This window comes from Aethalodelphis obliquidens, unplaced genomic scaffold, assembly GCF_003676395.1.
Source record: "Aethalodelphis obliquidens isolate GAN/ISIS:26980383/991018 unplaced genomic scaffold, ASM367639v1 scaffold2, whole genome shotgun sequence".
NCBI lineage: Eukaryota > Metazoa > Chordata > Mammalia > Artiodactyla > Delphinidae > Aethalodelphis > Aethalodelphis obliquidens.
Window position 1 is genome coordinate 27,796,167 of NW_020837946.1, and position 22,417 is coordinate 27,818,583.

At 38.0% G+C, this 22,417-nt stretch overlaps 1 protein-coding gene across 12 annotated transcripts in view; it reads right to left on the reverse strand.

Moving 5' to 3' along the window:
• Positions 1–22,417, reverse strand: part of PIKFYVE (phosphoinositide kinase, FYVE-type zinc finger containing) — a 77,659-nt gene that overhangs the window by 47,643 nt on the left and 7,599 nt on the right. For 7 of the 12 annotated variants that reach the window (XM_027122700.1, XM_027122711.1, XM_027122693.1 and 4 more), the window contains 9 exons: positions 21,183–21,301; positions 20,136–20,307; positions 13,734–13,941; positions 11,840–11,929; positions 4,889–5,027; positions 3,585–3,742; positions 2,339–2,450; positions 1,216–1,363; positions 510–677 (listed from right to left, as the gene is read on the reverse strand). In XM_027122700.1, the coding sequence (XP_026978501.1) occupies positions 510–677; positions 1,216–1,363; positions 2,339–2,450; positions 3,585–3,742; positions 4,889–5,027; positions 11,840–11,929; positions 13,734–13,941; positions 20,136–20,307; positions 21,183–21,301 (1,314 nt within the window). Of the gene's footprint in view, positions 1–498; positions 678–1,215; positions 1,364–2,338; positions 2,451–3,584; positions 3,743–4,888; positions 5,028–11,839; positions 11,930–13,733; positions 13,942–20,135; positions 20,308–21,182; positions 21,302–22,417 lie in introns of those variants that run through there. The other 5 variants (XM_027122755.1, XM_027122740.1, XM_027122749.1 and 2 more) reach the window with 2 other exon arrangements.

A 22,417-nucleotide genomic window follows, 5' to 3' on the forward strand; every position in this document is an offset into this window, starting at 1 on the left:
CATATGCACAATAAGCATTTTAAATTAGAGTAGAAAGATGTTTTGGAATGTGTGAATGTTTTTCACCAATCTAGTTCAAGCATCTGGAAAGGTTTAGTGGAATACTATGCTACTGGGTAATAGCATAAGCAAATAAGCTTTAAAATATTAAATGAAGAAAGAGAAATGAATAGAGCAGAACATCCATGTTATAAATGCAAAGAAATGCCACCTTGGAAGTTGCACATTATGCTAAGGGAAAAGCAGTCAGATGTAGTTTCCTTTTAAAGACTACAAGCTTTAAACTGGGTGTGGTGGTACTGAGGTAGAAAACAAAAAATAAAAGAAAACAGAACCAACCAAAAAAAAAAACAAACATGTGGGGAAGAGGTGTGGGGAAAATGAGAAGGGGTGGACCAAAACCCATACCAAATCCCCTCAGCCATAGGGGTCAGAGGAAGCCAGAAGGACAAGTTGGCTTGAGATCTCTCCAGCCTGTGTTTGGATTGCAGATGGTGACTACCTCCTACCTTTTTGGTCAGCAGGGTGAGGGGGCACATGTGGGTACTTGGAGGGCTTCTTGATATGGAAGTTCACGTTGTCCAGCTCCACGTTCAGGCTGATAGAAGCGGCTGAGTCACTGTCCACTGTGGACTGGAAACTGCTTACTGATGTGCGCTTGCTAGGACTGGCAGAATCTTTTAGTGTTGGGGAGGGGAAAGAAATATAGGGAGAGGAGGGGAGTAAAAATGGGTTTCATCAGGGTATTGGAGGAAAGGAGAAAAATGTTTTTTTTAATATACAAGCCCAATGTGCAATACCAAAATGGATACAGTATTTTCATGTACTTCTGTGTAGACTTAATAAAATTTGAGCAAGTTAAATATAAAATGAATTTTTAAAATGAAGAAATATGTTGGAGGTTCTGCAGAGAGAAGGTCTGATATCATAGTGAAGAGGTGAGAAAGTTGTCTACTGCAATATTAGCTTGGAGTTATTTTTAAGCTGCTGCAAACTAAAGACTACGGCAAAATCTGAAAACACCAGTAGCCTAACAAGTTGGTTTAAGAAAATACTGTATCTAGGACAAGGATTGCCATCAGATGTTGTTACATTTAGTTGGAGCCATAAATCTTAAAAGTAGGACTGTTTCAACTACATAAACAAAACACTCATTTTATCATACGTACACAGTAATGATTCATAAAAACTAAAATGTCAGAAAGTGAAACTCACTGGTCAAATTATCGTCACCTTCTTCAGCTATCTGCTCTGTGTCGCTGTCATCAAACTTTATGTCTTTAAACCAGGATGGCTCAGAGTGTCCTTCCACAGAGTTCACTGAGTCACTGTCCGGAGAAGGGGTCTCGGAAAATTCTGTACTCTGAAAGGGTCAAGACAGGATCCAAGCAATTGACCCTCAATGGCAACAATGTTGAAGCTGTCACACTACAAATAAATTCTAGCCCAATATTTGTACAAGGCTAACCACTAAATAAATTTATGTAAAAATAAGCAAATTAATAAAAGCTAAGTTGTAAACCAGCATCATGCTGGCAACTCCACTCTTACAATTATAATATTTATGAATCAGTAAGCTTAAAGGCAGCATATTACGAACAAAACATAATATACAGATTTTATAGTGTTTCATTTCATCTTTTATTCCTGAGAGTAAAGACAGCTTAGAATTTATCCTAACCCTGTGCCAACATCCTGGAAAACAACTGTTAGATTTTAACACATAACACCACACTAGTGTTTTGGGTCATTTGTCTTTTCTAATCAATCACTGATTTTTCAATTTTAGTTCACAAAGGTGTTACTGAATATTATTTATATCAAATTAACATAAACCAAAAGTGAAAGTATATCTTTTTTAAAAGTTCTATCTTTAAGTAATTTCCAATTTCCTAATTAAAGTAAAAAAATAAAAACCAGAAAAGAGAATATTCACCGTTTTACCATTACTATACATTTGAATACTGCTATAGAGTCAAAATCTACTGCAATGGTACCATTAAGTTTTTTCAATTATTTTACTATATATACTCCCTCTTAGTCCTAAAACTACAGACATAGTAAAACTGAAAACCACTGAAGATAAATGACAAGCAACTACAATATCACAAAGCCAAGCCTAAGAGAAGCCACACCAACTGAATAGTGTTTGATTCCAATGGGTTTTTTAATCACCACTACCTATCAAGTAAAAATGTTTAACTTTCCTCAAATGGCAGGGAAAACATGTTAGAAAAGTGTATCTTTGGGTAATTCAACTAGTTTTTATTCCCACTGATGAAGAAGACTTGGCAACAAAGCTCACTATACTCTCATTGGCGGTACCACTGAACACTACCTGCAGCGGTCTGTACAGCGCATACTCATCCCTGAAGAGCTGGTCGTGATGACTGACACAATCCAGCCAACGTCCATCCACCATTGCCTGTCCAATTGCTATAGCTTGTGCCCTGAATCAAGACCAAGAGAAAAGAAAACTTTTAAAAGTCAGTCAGAATAATTTTACAAGTACAAGATGAGACACAAACTGAATTTTTTTTCCATTCTAATCAGAGTTGGAATTTCAAATGGTCCTTGGATAGGTGAGGGATAAAACAAGAGAGACTTGAAGCTAAATTAAAAGATCTTCCCATGTACCATAGTAAAGGAGAACCAGTCCCAAGAAAACCTAATTTCAATTACACAAACATTTACAAGTACTCAGTGCATGCATACCCCTGTACTTACTAGGAGTAAAAAGTGTTGAGAATAGCATGGCTCCTGTCCTCAAGGAGCTTACAGTCTTTGATGAGAAGACAATACCAAATATTATAAATATAGATATAAAATGTATATCTATATATATACACGAAATAGACACTTATTAACACATTACATTTATATGGCAATGTACCAAACACATTAGCCCATATTATTTCATTCTCACAGCTTCTTCATAGGATCACAAATTGTCCTCATATTAGAGCTGAGAGGTCAAGTCTCTAAGAAATTGAATAACTTGACGAAGGGCACAAAACTAAAAAGAGATACAACCCAAACTGGAACCCAGGGCTTCACTGCTTACAGCTGTTTCTTCTCTTCCTACATACTTGTTTCTTCTAAGCAAGCAGAAAAGCCAGGTGACGCATTACCCTGAAAGGCAACAAGACCTGTCTGTCTCTTTCTCACAAAAGATTTGTGAGGCAGGGTAGGACACTCCAGGTGTGGTTAATGGACCCAATTCTCAAGACAGGTTGAAAGTTCAGATTAGGGAGCAGTAGCAGGAGAATCTACTGTGGCCTTAGGATCTAGCTGCATTCCCCAATCCGGCTTAACTAGAGAGCTCTGGGCTTTGGGAATTAACTGCACATTTCTGCTTTTAATAAATAATGTGAACTGTGACCCCATTTGGCTCCTTGCATCTATTCTTTACTCATTACAACTCAGAAGGGAGGAGGGTTGAGTAATTAGCACCCCAAACACCAAATGCAGAAAACAAGCAGCACCCCACTCACAAAGAAATTTGCTCCCTTTATATCTACATGATATGTCATTAAAAATAAATTCATAAATAATATCAAAAAGTCTTTCTTAAGCTCCATTACCTTGTAGCAATGTGTCCATTTCGGATTAACCAGTTGACTAACTCCTTTCCTACAATGCAGTTGGGATGAGTTCTCAGCCAGTAGCGGTGATCCTGAAACTCCATTCCGCTACTGTGATGGCAGATTTTTTTCCACAGGTCTTTTAACTGAACACTGTCCTGAAATCACATTATGAGGAAGTAATTACTCCTGAGAGGATGCTATATACCTTTTCAGACTGCTTCTTGTGATTTTTAGATTCATAAAAGGAAACTCAATTCAGATTTTTTTGTCATAGCTACCTGACATGATTTAATAGAAATGACACATGCATGGGGAACAGCTTGAACTCAGCTCATCTAATTGCAAACACAACTTTTTCTCTTGAGGAAAAAAAAAACAAAACTATCCCAAATAATTTTTTTTTTCAGTCAATGGCACATACTACAGTCTCCTGATTATCTAAACACAGAATGTCACACCCCTCTTTGGAGACAGAACAAAAGAGAAGGCGGGAACAGTGAATCACATTAATCTAAAGTAACTTTCTGTAGCTTTTACCCCACCCAGATTCTTACCATTCTCTCATATACCCAACTGCCAGGTGAATTTCCTAGAGAAAGGCCATCAACGAATTACTCCCTGCTCAAAAAAACCTCAACACTGCTCAGCACCTACAGGTTCAAATCTAAAACTTATAGAGACTGAATTCACCACCTTCCACCAAGTAGCCCCAAATAACTTTCCATTCTCATTGCCCACAGAATTGAACTTAATATCCCTCCCAACATCTCCCAATTAATAGACCTCACTTCAGTCCACAAAAAATGCCATGCTTATTCTCATCTCTATACCTTCTGAATTATAAACCTGAGGACAGAAGCCATATCTTCCATTTCTTTGAGTCACTCTTATGATTGAACACAGTATTTTACAAAGATAAATTCAATAAACAACTGATTACTACCTATTTAAACATATAATATTAAATCTCTGAAAAGTATTCCATGTATATAAGAAACATGTTCCAAAGTTTAAACAGCGATCTGGGACCTAACTCAAAGTTAAGCTCTAGTATTATGTAAGCATCTGAATTCTGATTTTGCCAGATGAAAGCAGTCAAGAAAATATTAATGTAGCATATGAGCATGGAATGCTTGACCAATTTCAGGTCATCCTAAGAAAAACTTAAGCAAATTATTTCCTCTATTTAATTTACATGATAACTGGCTATTTCATTTGTATTTGTCTTAAAAAAATAATTAGTGAGATAAACATTCTTTATGCTCAAAAGTTGCAATGGGTCAAAGACACTAGACCGGTACCAGAAGAATTTTGCGTTCATCCTCAGTGGTCTCTGTCCTAACATATGTTCGGTTAGCCTGGGGACTGACAGATGTCTCATATGATGGTACCATGGGAGACCCAGATCGATCCAGTGACAGGTTAGTAATGCTGGCTGATCTGGAAATAAAAACAGAAAGTGAAAACACAGTTGTAAGTTCTTCATCAATAAACAGGATTACAATGAAAGTTCATTTTTAAATAAATGGTTACTTGCCAATGTTAAGGGCACTTTTAAAAGTAGTTATGATGGTTATGTATGATACTATCATTGGGGAAGTTGGGACAAGAGTATCCAGAAATTCTCTGCACTATTATTTCCAACTTCTATGTTAGTCTGTAATTATTTCAAATTAAGTTTAAAAGAAAGTCATTATGGACCTAAGTGTCCATAGAGAGACGAATGGATAAAGAAGATATGGCATATATATACAATGGAATATTACTGAGCCACAAAAAGAAACGAAATTGAGTTATTTGTAGTGAGGTGGATGGACCTAGAGTCTGTCATACAGAGTAAAGTAAGTCAGAAAGAGAAAAACAAATACCATATGCTAACACATATATATGGAATCTAAAAAAAAAAAAAAAACGGTTCTGAAGAACCTACGGACAGGACAGGAATAAAGACGCAGACGTAGAGGATGGACTTGAGGACACGGGGAGGAGGAAGGGTAAGCTGGGACGAAGTGAGAGAGTGGCATGGACATATATACACTACCAAATGTAAAATAGATAGCTAGTGGGAAGCAGCTGCATAGCACAGGGAGATCAGCTCAGTGCTTTGTGACCACCTAGAGGGGTGGGATAAGGAGGGTGGGAGGGAGATGCAAGAGGGAGGAGATATAGGGATATATGTATATGTACAGCTGATTCACTTTGTTATAAAGCAGAAACTAACACATCACTCTAAAGCAATTATATCCCAATAAAGATGTTTAAAAAAAAGTCATCATGAAAAAACTACAGAAAAAAAATTATAGATTTAGTTCATACAGCAGTAATATCTCAAAGGAATAAATACAAACTCTTCTTAAAATGCTGAAAATTAGGGTGTTTTCTTTTTTTTTAATTGACAAATACAAAGCATCACAGTCTAAATGCAGAAAAAATCTTGCAGATCAGGCATGGGAAATTATGGCCCACAATCCAAAAACTTTTTGCATAACCACTGAACTAACGAGTTTTTTTTTAGTTGAACATCTATAATATTCTGATGACAAGAAACCCCCTAATTTTGAACCCCAACTCAGCAAAATCATCCCCCGAAAAAGAATTCCTTTCTTCTCATTAGTAGACCTATGTTAAAAATATTGTCCTCAATTATTATTTTGAATTTGATCAATAGAAAAAGTAGTGAAAATTTATTTCCTCTCTTGGTATATAAGTACTTACAAAATATCCTTTTTTTTTTAACACAGGAAAAATTGTATTTCTAAAGTTTACAGTCAATCATTAGGTAAGTGTAATATCAATAAGTTACCAGATAAGTGACTTGCAAATGAAATATCAACAGCAGCAAGCATTTACTTATAAATAAATTTTAACTAGAAATTTAGTTAGCTTCTACACAGAGAAAATGAAACCCAATTTAGCTTCTATATAAAGGATAAAAGGCAGAAGCATCTACAATGTGTTCAAGTCCCTCCCAGGATGTATTTTCCCTCATTTGGTCTCACAGAATCCTACTGAATATGTACAACTAGATCCATTCTACAGATAAAGAAATCAAGAGTCAGAGATTAAGGAATTTGTCTAACTCAGCTAATAAATAACAGGACTGCCATTCAAACCAGGTCTCAATTGAAAACCTATGTTCTCCTAGCATAAAGATACTCGTAAAATAATTTAAGAAATTATCCACAGGTCTGTAACAGGTTTAGGCAAAAAAATCATTCTTAATAAGAAACCCTGATATCAAATAAATATAGTCTATAAACAAGACTTTTTAAATAACCAGTTCTTCATGGGTTTTTTTCCTCTTTTTTTTTTTTCTTCTTCATGACTTGGCATGTTCTTTTAGTGAAAAGTTGCCACTATGTCTTATTCAACCAATTAAAGTCTCTTGTCCAATATGTGCTTTATCCATGCATTCTTCTTCTCTAAAAGTCCATCATCCCTACACATATTCTGATATAGTGGCAATGAAAGTAAAAGAAAATAAGTCAATTTTGTTGTCAAATATTCAAATAAGTAGCCTAGTGGTAAGAATGCTAGCTAAAATTTTATTTAGAGACAGTACTCACTGACTAAATTACATCTTTCCTAAAGACATACATCAATATTAGCACTAATTCAAAACACACAGAGATACACTGTAAACTAGCAGAGCTATCTCTACATTTGTATATGTGCCAACAGGAATCTTGGAAATTGTCCCATCTTTTAAAAAACTGTCTTGACTTCACATTCTTCTAGTGCATTCCCCTGCTTCAGTATAACAAAACTCGTCTCCAATTCTTCTTCCACTTTCGCCAGATCCCCGAACAACCCACTGAAATGGCCTATACCACTGTTATTGTTAAATCCCATAATCAGTTTTTACTCCTCATCTCATTTGACATATCAGCAGGATAACTCCCTCTTCCCTGAAATACAATACTTTCTTCACTTGGCTACTAAGACAACACACTCTCCTGACTCCCTTTCACCTTATCACTAGTCTCTCCTTCTCAGTCTCCTTTTCTGGTTCCTCCTCATTTCCCCAGTCTCAGTCCCTGGTCTGTACTTCCTCACTTTCCACACTCACTCTTTTGATTATCTCCACACAGGTTCATAGTTTTAAATACCATCCACATGATAACAACACCCAAGTTTATATCTCCGACTTATACTCCTCTCCTGAACTCTAGATGTATACCTCCAACTATTTGATATCTCAGTTGGATGTCTAGAAGGTATCTCAAATTCAACATGTCTAAATGTTCCTCCCCTCTTCCCCATATCAATAAATGGCAACTCTGTCAACTGCTCAGGCAGGAACAAGGCAAGGATGTCCTCTCTTAACACTTATTTTCAAAATCATACTGGAAGCACTAGCTAATGTAATAAGAAAAGGAAATAAAAGGAATACAGAATGGGAAGGAAGAATTAAAACTGTCTTTCTTCACAGACGGCATGGTCATCTGTGTAAAAATCTGAAAGAATCAACCAAAAAAACTCCCAGAACTATAGCAAGGTTGCATGATGCAAAGTTAATATACAAAAGTCAGTCACTTCCCTATATAACAGCAATGAATAAGTGAAGTTAAAAATTAAAACACAGGGCTTCCCTGGTGGCGCAGTGGTTGAGAGTCCGCCTGCTGATGCAGGGGACGCGGGTTTGTGCCCCGGTCCGGGAGGATCCCACATGCCGCAGAGCAGCTGGGCCCGTGAGCCATGGCCGCTGGGCCTGCGCGTCCAGAGCCTGTGCTCTGTGGCGGGAGAGGCTGCAGCAGTGAGAGGCCCGCGTACCGCAAAAAAAAAAAAAAAAAAATTAAAACACATTACCATTTACATCAGCACCCAAAAAAATGAAATACTTAGGTATAAATCTCACAAAATATATACAAGATCTGAATGAGGAAAACCACAAAACTCTGATGAAAGATATCAAAGAACTAAATTAATGGAGAAATAGTCATTGTTCATGGATAGGAAGACTCAATATTGTGAAGGTGTCAGTTCTTCTCAACCTGATCTACAGATTCAATACAATCTCAATCAAAATCCCAGCAGTTATTCTGTGGATGCTGACAAACTGATTCTAAGGTTTATATGTTGAGGCAAAAGACCCAGAATAGCCAGCATAATACTGAAGGAGAAGAACAAAGTCGGAGGACTGACACAAGTCTTTATGGTAAGTCTTTATTAAGACTTACCATAAAGCTACAGTAACCAAGACAATGTGGTACTGGTAAAAGAACAAATAGATCAATGGAACAAAACAGGGAGCCCAGAAACAGATCCACATAAATATAGTCACTAATCTCTGATGAAGGAGAAAAGGCAATACAATGGAGCAAAGACAGTCTTTTCAACAAATGGTGCTGGAACAACTGGACATACACATGCAAAAAAATTAACCTAGACACATACCTTCTACCTTTGTAAAAAATTAACTCCAAATGAATCACAGACCTAAATGTAAAACGTAAAACTAACTCCAGAAAATTACATAGGAGAAAATCTAGATGACCTAGGGTATGGAGATGACTTTTTGGATACAACACGAAAGCATAATCCATGAAAAATTGATAAGCTGTACTTCATTAAAATTAAAAACTTATGCTCTGCAAAAGACAACAGCAAGAGAGTCAGCAGACAAGCCAGAGACTGGGAGAAAATATCTGCGAAAGACCCATTTGACGAAGGACGGTTATCCAAAATATACAAAGAACTCTTAAAACTCAACAATAAGGAAACTCAGTTAAAAAATGGGCCAAAGCCTAGACAGACACGTCACCAAAGAATGTATACAGATGGAAAGGATGGAAGCATATGAAAAGATGTTCAACATCACATCGTTAGGTAAACGCAAATTATGAGACAGCATTATACACCTATTAGAATGGCCAAAATCCAGAATACAGATGACACCAAATACTGCCAAGGATATGTAACAACAGAACTCCCATTCATTGTTGGTGGGAATGCAAAATAGTACAGCCATTTTAGAAGAGAGTTTGGCAGTTTCTCACAAAACTAAACATACTCTTAACCACAGGATCCAGTGATCACAATCCTTGGTATTTACCCAAATGAATAAAAAACATATCCATACGAAAATCCGCACATGGATGTTTATGAAGCCTTATTCATAGTTGCCAAAACTTGGGAGCAACCAAGATGTCCTTCAATAGGTGAGTGGATAAATATAACCGTGGTACTTCCAGACAATGGAATATTCTTCATTGCTAAAAAGAAATGAGTTATCGAGCCATAAAAACACAAGAAGGAAACTAAAATGCATATTACTAAGTGAAAGGAATCAACCTGAAAAGATTATATACTGTATGACTCCAACTATATAACATTCTGGAAAAGGCAAAACTATGAAGACAGTAAAAAGATCAGTGGTTGCCACGGGTGAGGCAGGGAGGGAGGGATCAATAAGCAGAGCACAGAGGATTTTTAAAACACGGAAACTATTCTGTACTTTACTATAATGGTGAATATATGTCCTTATATATTTGTTTAAACCCACAAAATGTACAACACCAAGAGTGAACCCTAATGTAAGCTACAGACTTGGGTGACAATGCTGTGTCATTGCAGGTTCGTCAGCTTTAACAACATGCCTCTCTAGTGTGAGATGGTTATAGTGAGGGAGGCTGTGGGGAGCAGGGGGATATGGGAACTCTCTGTACTTTCCCGTCAATCCTGCTGTGAACCTAAAACTGCTCTACAAAGTGAAGTTTATAAGTTTTTTTTGAAGTAAAGGATGATGTCTGCAACTTACTCTCAAATAGTCTAGAAAAAAAAAGTAACAAAGCAAATGGGCAAAATGTAAATTAGTGAACCTTAATGAAGAATATGTGAAAACTTATTTAACTCTATTACTTGCGACTTTTTTGCAAGTATAAAATATTTTCAAAATAAATAAAAAATGAAACTCGCCAACGGCTTCCCATCTCACTCATTAAACGACAAAGCCCTTACAATGAATTGTAAGAAGGTTCTACTCCTGGCACACAGGACTCTTTGTTATTCCCTGCCAGGCATGTTCCCTCTCAGAAATTAGCGATTCCCTGTTTGCTTGGTAAACTCTTCTACAAAATTTCCACATGGCTTACTCCCTCATTTCCTCAAGTCTTTGCTTAAACATCACCATCTCTGAGGTCTTCACTGACCACACTATTCAAAATTCCAACCTTGGGACTTCCCTGGTGGTCCAATGGTTAAGACGTCACCTTCTAATGCCAGGTGGCGGTGCGGGGGGCGGGGGGGGTTCAACCCCTGGTCGAGGAGCTAAGATCCCACACACCTCACCACCAAAAATCCAAAACATAAAACAGAAGCAATATTGTAAAAAATTCAAAGACTTTAAAAATGGTCCACATCAAAAAAAAAATCTAAAAAAAAACATAAAAATTCCAACCTCCTCCCCTATTCCTTATGTTTTCATATGCTTTAAATTTTTGTTTATTTGATTCACTGTTATACAAGTACCTATTAATTAGTTGTTGAAGAATAAACTGAAAGTATGTTAAACCATGGTGAGTCAGATATCTAGTTCTTCAGGTTTATAACCACTTACCAATTGATTTTGTAATGACTATTTTTGGTGGGGAGGTGTGGATGTTAGTAACACTCTAGTAAGTTGAAAAGGAGAAGGAAGTGTGCAGGTATAGAACAGTTATGGGCTATTATTTCAAGGAATTTGCCTAAGAAAATAAATTGAGACTACAGATAACTAGAAGTAAAACACAAAGGAGGGGTTTTGTTTGTTTGTTTTTAATAGGTAAGACATGAGTTTGTTTAAATGCAGACAGTAAGGAGTCAGCAGAGAGAAGTGAAAGATAAGGAACACTAATAGAGTAACTAATAAAAACTAGTAAGGGATGAGAACCAGAACACAAGTGGAGAACCAGAAGTAAAGAGAAAGCATGAGCTGCAACTGTAATCAAGTTGGTAAGTGATGTTAAGAGTTGAGGACATCCTCGTCTGTTATCTCCCCTCTTTGCTGTGTAACTGAAAGAGAGGTCACCTGTTAAGCGTGAAGAAAGAAGGAATGAAGTTTCCGAGATCTGAAGCCAATAGAGAGTAGTAGAAATGGCCACTGAGAGAATGCAAGTGACAGCTAACTAGCAAAAAGGAAACGATAGTTTAGTTCAGCTTTTAGAGCTAAGAAAGTGTATAACAATCAATCCCCTCCATTTTATGTCTGTTCTTCTCATTACCATAAAAAAGAAAAACCAGACACAGAACAGTGTTTTCATTTGGCAGTTTACCTATTTCGAGCAGGAGATTTCCCAGCGTCCTCTTGAACAGATACAAGTCTTGTTGAAAGAGCATTATTTGAGGAGTCTGGATGAATCAAACTATAAAGAAAATAAGAAAATACTGAGATGATTTAAGAGAGTTACAGGCAAATCCAATTTCAATAAAATGCTTTAACATTTAAAAGCAGGTTGTTTTTCTGCAATAATGAGCTTATGGGTCATTTTTGTTCTCTTCTTTTAGTTGAAGTGGAAATAGGATGGTTTTTGTCTTAAGGATATCAAATACCAAAAAAGCGATAAAGAGAGTTATATTAAGTATAATGGGTGTCAATAAAATAATAAAATTGGCTGGATGAGTGACTTGTAGAACTCCTTCTCACATCACATATACAAAATTGAAGTGCTTTGAAGGGGGCCGGAATCCTGAGTTCAAATACGTTATTCTCAGTCCCCATAACTAGGTGGAATAGCACTGCAGAGTCACACAAACCTAGGTCCAAGTGCAGGCTCTACCTCTTACTAGTTGTGTGACCTTGGGCACGTTACTTAATCTCTCTGAACTTCAGCACCCACATCTGTCAAAAGGAGAAAGTAGTGCCTACCACAGAGATATGATGGCTAAAAGAGAATGAACATTAAACTATTAGCACAGAACCTAAAGTTATTCTGCCTTTGACATCTATCCGGCATCTCCCAGGAAGCTTTCAAACCTGGTTTGTTTTATTAAATCACACTTGCCAATTCTGGGCTCACACAACAGGGCCAGGCATCCACATGGCATTGCTTACTGAAGTAAGAAATGAAGAATCCCTCTCCTTTCTTTCTTGTTCATTAAATGCAGAGTCAATCTTTAAAACTTATAAAATATATGTAAGGTATAAAGAATCAGGATGCCACAAACACCAATGCACCCATGGAGCAATTTAAGAAAAAGAACATTACCATCGACTTTGAAGTGCTTGTTCCCCTGACCCAATCCCATTCCCTTCCCTGCCCTCAATGAAACTACTGTTGTAAATTTTATATTTATCATTCTCCTCCTTTTCTTTAAGTTTACCATGTTTGTATCCCTAGACAGTGTATTCATTTGTATATTTTTGAACTTTCTATAAATAATCACTGGCTATATCATATGTGACTTTCTTTTCTCCTCCACATTATATCCCCGAGATTCATACATGTTGAATGTAGGTATAATTCATTCATTTTTTACTTTTGTCTAAATTCATTGGTTACCTATTAATTCCTCACTCCATTAAGAGGTAACTGAGAAAATAACAGAAAGATGCTACTTAAAACTTCAAGCACTCTGACGTGGCCATATTTGGTACGATGCATGAGAAAATTATTTAGCTAACGAAAAACAACCAGAAACTGATGAATCTAGGATTCTAATTCAAACAGTTCCAGGTAAAGAAAGAGTAACATCCTCCACAACCAGACAGTGTAGCATATTTAGACATACAAGAAGAGATGAAATGTTCCTCAGGAAGGAAAAAAATCTAATTTCATTTGCAAATATTATGAACACAAATCTTATGAGCATCCTCCTTCTCAAAGAAGGCTACGTTAGAAATTATTAATGGAAATAACTTCTGTTGTTTATTCAACAAATATTATCAAGATCATATATAAGCCACACACTGTTCTTGGTGCCAGGTGTAGAAGAGCAAACAAGAAAAAGTCTCTCCTCTTGTGGAGCTAACATTCTAATTAGTCAACATTATCACTATCCATAAACATCTTCTGTGATCCTTCCTAAGGCAAGCTGAGAAAAAAGGAGAAAACGGTGTATTTTCAGGAAACAATTCAAAGAAGTTAAATGTTAACTTAAAGCACCCTTAGGTCACAAGACTATCAGTATTTATCAAATATAAATAAAATTACATGTAAGTGACAGTACCTTTGCCAGGCAAAATCATCCTCTAAAAATATGTTGCGGCTGGCTTTTCTACTCCCTACAGGTGTTCGGGGTTCACTCGGATCAAGTACAGACACAGAGGAAGGAGAATCTGAAAGAGCATTCAAGTCTTCACCAATGGAATTACTGTCTGTGGAATGAGCATAACTTAAGGCTATTTTTCTACAGTATGTACAGGCTCGGAGGTCCCCTAGGAGGAAAAAAAAAAAGAAAATTAAGTAAAAGATAACTAACATATTACTTACCAGAACACATTAAACCCTTGGGTTACTAGTTAATCTAATAACAGGAACCATCCTCAAGTAAAGACTACCAAAAAAGACATCTTTTAAAAGTAAAGTAACTTTGTTAGCTCTGTTATATATTTTAAAAACCATCATTATGCAAAATCCATCGAGGTATCCAAATTATCTCAAATATTTATAACAAGAAAATATGACTCAAGGTACTAGAAAACTCTGCTAAAAGAATATTCCTCAAGGTTCTAAAAATGAAGTAAGGGATCTATCAGAGACAGAATGTTCAAGAAAAAAAATTTTTTTAATTGAGTATATAAACCAATACAAATAGAAGTAACACTTTTTCCCTAAATAACAAGTAAGGAGGAAAATGTTATTTAGCTATCTATATGAAGCCATGAAGAGTGGTCTCCACAAGGGGGCACAGTTTTAAAAACAAACTAACAAAATTGGCTTACAAGCAATATGAAATATAGGGGGGGAAGTATAAAGGAAATTCTTATAGTGAAAGTAAGGGTGGAAATGAAATATTCTTGGGAAGACAAACAATAAGGCTATTTAATAATTTTAAATGCATCTTTTTTCAGGATGCAGTCCTGCCCAAATGTAAGTTTTCATTTCTACCCTTTTTCTGTTACAATTTTTGTGTGATTCTATAACAATTTAGTGTACTAAAAAAGGAGGTAAGATAATTAAACTTTACTAATAACATGTTACGTAACAATTCTACCATAATTCTTTTTACCATTAACATTTAGAGAACTGAAGTGACATGAACAAAAGACTTCTGAAAGTCAACTGTACTGTGTTTTTACCATAATTACTACCAAGTACAATAAAGGGTCTTTTATTTCTCATTTTAAGAAAACTATTACATAGTACTCAGCTTTATTAAATTATGCATGTATTTTAAGCAAAGTTACATATCACTTGTTGTGTTACTCATTTTTAACACCATGATTCAACAGATGAATCTAAAGAACGATATCTCCAATCAAGAGCCCCCCCAAAAAAATTGAATTCCAGTCCAGGATAAATGAGAGTGCTAGGACATACTACCACCGGCTGACCAAAGTAGAATTGTAGTAAGGAGATGAAATTACTTCCTGCAGAAAGGTTCTTAAGTTGCCATAACAAAGGCTTGGTTCTTACACTGTAAAGGAAATCTCCCTTCATCGTTCAGCTGTTAGAATGAAAATGATCAGATCAATAAAGGGAGCCAACCCAGACCAGAAAAGTTCTCATTTCCTGAAGAATCCTCACCAGCAAGGGCCTACTGAGCGCATGCCTAAATTAAAGGATGTGGTAAAAAGGTCGACGAGATACAGCCCTGCCATCAAAGAACTCAGTCCACTGGGGACAAGAGACACATATAATCAGAAAGTTGCACAGCAGATACAGAGATAGCACTGCTACACCACTATAACTTAACATTCATTGATCTGTTTCTATGTGCCTAGGTATTCTAGGTATTTATTCGCAGCCTGGATATACAATTGTGCCCAGAATTCATTGTCCCATCTGCAACAGTTAATTTTATGTGTCAACTTGGCAAGACTGATTATTTGGTCCAACAATGGTCTAGTTGTTACTGTGAAGGGTTTTTTTTTAAGACATGATTAATATTTACCATCTGCTGACTTTAACCAGATTACCCTCCATAATGTGGATGGATCTCATCCAATCATTTGAAGGCCTTATGATCAAAGACTGAGGATTCTTAAAAAAAGGAAAAAATTCTGTCTCAAGTCTTATTTATTTATTTATTTTTGGCTGCGCTGGGTCTTCGTTGCTGTGCACGGGCTTTCTCTAGTTGTGGCGAGCAGGGGCTACTCTTTGTTGCGGTGCACGGGCTTCTCGTTGCGGTGGCTTCTCTTGTTGCGGAGCACGGGCTCTAGGCACGTGGGCTTCAGTAGCTGTGGCGCGCAGGCTCAGTAGTTGTGGCGCACGGGCTTAGTTGCTCCATGGCATGTGGGACCTTCCCAGACCAGGGATCGAACCCGTGTCCCCTGAACTGGCAAGAGGATTCTTAACCACTGCGCCACCAGGGAAGTCCTGTCTCGAGTCTTTAAGACAGAAATTCTGCCTGAGTTTCCAGCCCGCTGGCCTATCCTAAGAATTTCAGACTTGCCAGCTCCCTTAATCACTTGAGCCAGTTCCTTAAAATAAATCTTTCTTTCTATATAAATGTGTGTGTGCTGGGGGGGTGGCGGGGAGGGGCGTAAATACCCTATTAGTTCTGTTTCTCTGGAGAACCCTAATACAAATTTTGGTACCAAGAGAAGTTCTAGAGCAACAAAATCTTAAGGTTGAATTTTCTGAATTCGTTTTTGGGTTTCTGGAATTGGTTCTCTAATTAGATTTAAAGGCAATAAGGACTCTATTTCCAGTGGTAAAGAGAATGCTGATAGTCCACGGTGTGATGGGGCAACAGAGTCACGTAAGTATCACCTATGGATACTCCTAATCAAATACTTATAAGAGGCAAAGACCTGACTTACCATGTACTGCACATCTTAGAACATTTTTGTCAAACTAATGAGTATGAGATCAGCTGCTCCTAATTGCACTGGACAAAAAGGGAAAAGAATGACATCAGGAATTCAGATTCCCAGCTCAAGAACTGTACAATGTACCTCAAAGTGTCTATGTCTTCCCTGAAAGAACCATACACAGCTGCAGAACTGAGACTGCTGAAAATCAAACCAAGAGTCTCATCACGCAAGTGACTGAACCACAACACACACTGAGTCACTTAACCTTACGGTGTGTCTATTAAAGTTAGGGCATTGATTAGAAAGGAACGAAATCCTGAAACCTGGAAGGGGATGTTTGGGGAAGCTGGGAACACTGAACTGCCAACTTCTACTTAGTCTTCTTTGCGAGTAGAAGTAGCCTTTCCACCCTGTCTGAGATTAACCCTGCTTTGCCTGAAAAATTCACAACGGCCTCCCATGAGTTAGCTGCCTTGCAAGACCCTGCTTATTCTCCTCAGGACCCACTCCCACTACCCTCTTTGCTTCTAGGCCTATAATAAGACTCAGGTCCCCTGAAAGGAGAGTTATAAAGTGTGACCCATGAGGAAGTACACCACACTCCAAAAGAACTACATGATTTTTCCAATGTAGACAAACAGAAATCCAGGGAATATGTGTGGGAATGGCTACCAAGGGTATAGAATAATACTGGAAAGAACATCAGATCAAACTGGATCTATTGATATGGACCCACTAAGCAGAGATTCTGGATTTAATGTTATAGCTCAAGGTGTTCAAAGGGGCTCTAACAGTCTGGTTAATTGGTTGGCTGGCTAAAACATGGACCAAAAGTGTCCTATACTAAATGAAGTTGAAATGCCAGAATTACCCTGGAATGCTATAAAGGAAGGGATCCAAAAGCTTAGGGAGACTGTTAAGAGCAGATTTACCAAGTAAGATCTGCTCGCTTGCCCCAGGAGGATCCAGGGGACATACCTTTCACCATGACTATGACAAAAAAAATTTGTGAGGGGAGCCCCAGCATCCCTGTAGAGCTTTGCAGTCACCCATTATAGTGGGAACTGCTGGTGCTAAACTGGGAAATCTAAATGCACTGGGGACCACTGGATCCCAGGTTGGCAGGGGCAGAGTGGTGGCATTTAATCGACAAAGACAAGGTAGGCATGTTACCAGAAGAGACATCAGAGTCAAAGCTGTAAGCAGAATAGTGTAACATATACAGAGATCTATGACACATCTGATCATGGTGTTCCTAAAAGTAAATGGGCAGTCTTCTAAACTCTTACTGGATTTGTATAAGAAAAAGAGTTCTAGATCAAGTGAACAAAACTCACACTTGAATCAAAAAGAGTCATGACCCCTCAACCAATTCTCAGACTTAAGCCATTTACAGACCCAGAATTCCTTGAATGAAGGGAGGCTGGGTCACCTTGAGGAAGGGCCCCACTACACTGCCAAAAAATATATACTGTTTATCTTCCTAAAAGGCTTCCCCAAAGGACCTAGAGCCTTTCACCAGAGTGACAGTGCATTGAGAAAAAGGTAATAGTCAAACTTTTAGGAGATGACTGGACTTTGGCACTGAATTAACACTAATTCCAAGAGGCACAAAATGTTACTATGGTTTTAAGTCAGAGCAGGGGCTTACAGAGGTCAGGTGATCAACAGAGTTCCAGCTTAGGTCCATCTTACAGTGGGTTCAGTGAGTCCCCGAACCCATTTGTGGTTATCCCTCAGTTCTAGAATATATAACTGGAATAAACATACTCAGCAAATGACAAATCCCTACATTTGTTCCTGACCAGTGGAATGAGGGCTATTATGGTAGTTCTGGCCTCCAGAACTGTGAGACAACAAATTTCTGTTTGTCCTAACCCATTCAGTTTGTGGTATTTTGTTAAGAAAGCCCTAGGGAATCCATACACCAACCATATTAACAAGATAGGATTTTATCCTATAGGTAATGAGAACTCTGAAAGGGTTTTATGCACGGGAATTTGACATGATCAAATTAGCATTTAATAGGATACTGACTAGAGTATGAAAAATGAATTCGAGATAGGGAAAAACTAAAGGTAAAAAAATCTTTTAAAAGCTGCAGCCATAATCTGGATGAAAGATAACTGGGGTCTGAACTCTGAAGCAGTTTAGGTTAAAAAAAAAATCTTTTTTTTTGAAGTAAGGCCAAAAGGAAGATCTACATGATAATAAAAATAACATGAGAGAGATACTAACAGTGTTCTCAGACTTCCCTGGTAGTTCAGTGGCTAAGACTCCGTGCTCCCAATGCAGGGGGCCTGGGTTCAATCCCTGGTCAGGGAGCTAGATTCCACGTGCTGCAACTAAGAGTTCACATGCCACAGCTAAAGATCCCACATGCCGCAAGTAAAAGATTCCCACATGCTGCAACTAAAGACCTGGTGCAGCCAACATAAATAAATAAAAATTTTTTTTAAATTATACACACACACACACACACACACACACACACACACACACACTTTAACAAAACAGAAGTGTTCTCTTTTTGGTAACTTCTGCCCACCTTCCACTTCCACTCCCTAATCACTACACACACCGTTTAGTTTTTTTCTGCTTCAACAAATAATTTTAAATCTCTGTATTACTAAAATTTAGGGAAGAATATGAGTAAATGCAATTTGCTAAAGCACACTGTCACATAACTCAAGGGATATCTGTATTTTGTAAAATAAAAACTCTCATAGGGCTTCCCTGGTGGCGCAGTGGTTGAGAGTCCGCCTGCCAATGCAGGGGACATGGGTTCGCGCCCCAGTCTGGGAAGATCCCACATGCCGCGGAGCGGCTGGGCCCGTGAGCCATGGCCGCTGAGCCTGCGCGTCCGGAGCCTGTGCTCCGCAACGGAAGAGGCCACAGCAGTGAGAGGCCCGTGTACCGCAAAAAAAAAAAAAAAAAAAAAAACCTCTCATAATAATATAAATTAGTGATCACTCCAACCAACTTGTCTAATAAACATTAATGGGGCTTACCTGGTGGCGCAGTGGTTAAGAATCCGCCTGTCAATGCAGAGGACACGGGTTCGAGCCCTGGCCCGGGAAGATCCCACATGCTGCGGAGCAACTAAGCCCATGCGCCACAACTACTGAGCTTGCGCTCTAGAGCCCACGAGCCACAACTACTGAGCCCACGTGCCACAACTACTGAAGCCTACGCGCCAAGAGCCCATGCTCCACAATAAGAGAAGCCACGACAATGAGAAGCCTGCGCACCACAACAAACAGTAGCCCCCACTCACTGCAACTAGAGAAAGCCCATGCACAGCAACGAAGACCCAACATAGCCACAAATAAATAAATAAATAAATAAATTTATTTTTTTAAAAATTTAAAGAAAAAAACAACAACAAAAAAACCATTAATGGTCCCATGGTTTTTTAGAATCTATGATACACTGTCTTTTACTCATGTTATTTATGAATATCCCCATCTACTTTATTATTTGACTATAAGGTCCTTAAAAGCAAAGCCATGTCTCCCTCATGTTTGTGCACCCCATAATTCACACATGATGTCCAAAATTAAAAAATGACTTAACATGGGTCCTGTATTATAACTATCTTATTGTTATGATCTTTAAAAATTGTAAACGTGTCAATACAGCCCATTTACCTGTATAACCCATAAATTTTCCAGGGATTTCTTGATTGCAGCAACGACTGCAGAAAATCTGCCCACACAGTCGGCAGTGGTGTCTGCGTCTAAAAGTGGTAAATTTCTCATTACAGTCATAGCACTCTTTACACTGGCTATCTGGCATCCAATATTGCTTCAGGTCACTATCCTGTAACAACAAAAATGTGTGAAGCCTTCTTGAAACTACTGATTATTAAAATGCAATGGCAAATGCATTGCTAATCAAAATCCTAGAAAATTTCTTTTGCAGAAATTAACAAGCTATTTCTAAAATTTATATGGGAACGCAAAAGGTCAAAATGACCAAGACAATCTTGAAGCAGAATAAACTGAAGGACGTGTAATGTCAGCCATTAAGATTTATTCCAAAGCTACAGTAATTTTAGACGGAGTATTAGTGGGAGGAAAAAACGGAGCTGTGGAAGAAAAAGGAGAGCCCTGGACATATATGGACTCACCCTCACACATATAAATGGATTTCTGACAAGATCTGTAATGCAGTCAGTGAAGGTTGTCTTTAAAAAAAAACGGTGCTGGGATTTCCCCGGTGGTACAGTGGTTAAGACTCTGAGCTTCCGCTGCAGGGGGCACGGGTTCGATCCATGGTCCAGGAACTAAGAACCCGCATGCCATGTGGCGCAGCCAATAAATAAATAAATAAATAAATTTTAAAAAATTAAAAAATGATACTGGGTCCAACTGGACATCCATGGGGAAAAAAGTGAATCTTTATCCATATACTTCACACAAATAATAAAGCTTCTTAAAGAAACCATGGGAGAATATTTACTACCCCGGGCTAGAAAAACATTTCTTAAACAGAACACAAAAAGCACAATCCATAAAATGAAAAAAATTGATAAACTAAAATTAGAAACTTATGAGTAAAAAATATGGTGTCCACAGGTGAAGTTAGTATTAACTGAACTTTCTTTCAAGTGGCATTGTACCATTTTTAGTGAGTACCACATGGTCCCCAGGTAAGTGCTTAATAAGTAATCTTCTAAAGCCTCTAGACAGTACCTGGCTCTTCCCCTCCATGATTTCCTTGAGGCGTTTTAATACTGTGCTGAGGCTTCGGAGCTGAACAGCTGTACGAGGGTCATGACCTCCAAAGGCAGGTTCTGCCTTCCTTCTGGTATCTGAGTCAGATTTACAAAACAAAAAACAAAAAACACTACCTTAATAGTCTCTAGTATCAATGCAAAGTTCCTCTTATTTTTAGCATATATCAATACTTACATTCTCCCAGCCAGTGACACAGACTGAGAGTTAAAACTAGCCTTTATAAGGGTAAGAGGCTGTTGAAAGTGTTTCTTATTACCATGTGAAACACTGCTTCACAAGCAAATGAGGGCTACCTGAGACAAACACTGTCTGTGACCACTGATGATTTTAAGGCCTGGATGGGAGCATCACTTAACATGGCCCAAAATTCATTAATGATTTCTTGGGCCCTTCGGTCCTGCTACAAATTCCTGCGAGAAATTTAACAGAAGGAAAAGCAATCCTTGTGTGTTACCTAGCCCAGTCTCTACAGTCAAACAGGTCAGCGACAGGGTTGAACAGTTCAGTTCAGTCTGCAGACCACAAACCCAAAGGCTCGTGGAGTAGATCATCAGAAAGGAATTTAATAGCCAACCCCACAGAGTCTGACAGACTTCAGAACATCCAGGATGGTAATTTATCCACAAACTTCCCTTCACCGATGTCCAAGCAGACTTCTCTTCCCCAAAGAATTGCTAGAACCCCAATGCAACCCTTCCCTGCCACCTCCCTACTCCTACAGTTCCAAACTAGACGGGATCACTTGCTCTTGAAACAGCAATACTGAAGCCAGTCCTGTCAATAATAAAACACACCCATGTTCCAGCTTTGTGTCCACCAAAGCTGTCATGTATCATTTCCTTATTTTAGAGCAAGATTACAACTGAAGTTTCTACCTATTCCTGGCTCCAGCAGTTACTAAACCTAAGGATGAAGTAGAGGTGGCTTGACGAAAAGGATGAACATCCTTATTAGCTTAAACTCATTACCCTAATAATCTATGGTAAAGCAAGATGGAAAATAGCTCTCTCTATATCCTTCCCAAACTCACTTGTTTGCTAGATTAGATTTAGGTGTTCTTTGTTTCGGTTGAGTGGGAAAGAAAAGATTACAAAAAAATGTGAAGTTGGTATAAATTGACGAAGAATTTTCCAAGATATTAATTACGGAAATAATTATCTAAACAGCACCTATGTTAGAAAACTTTGTTT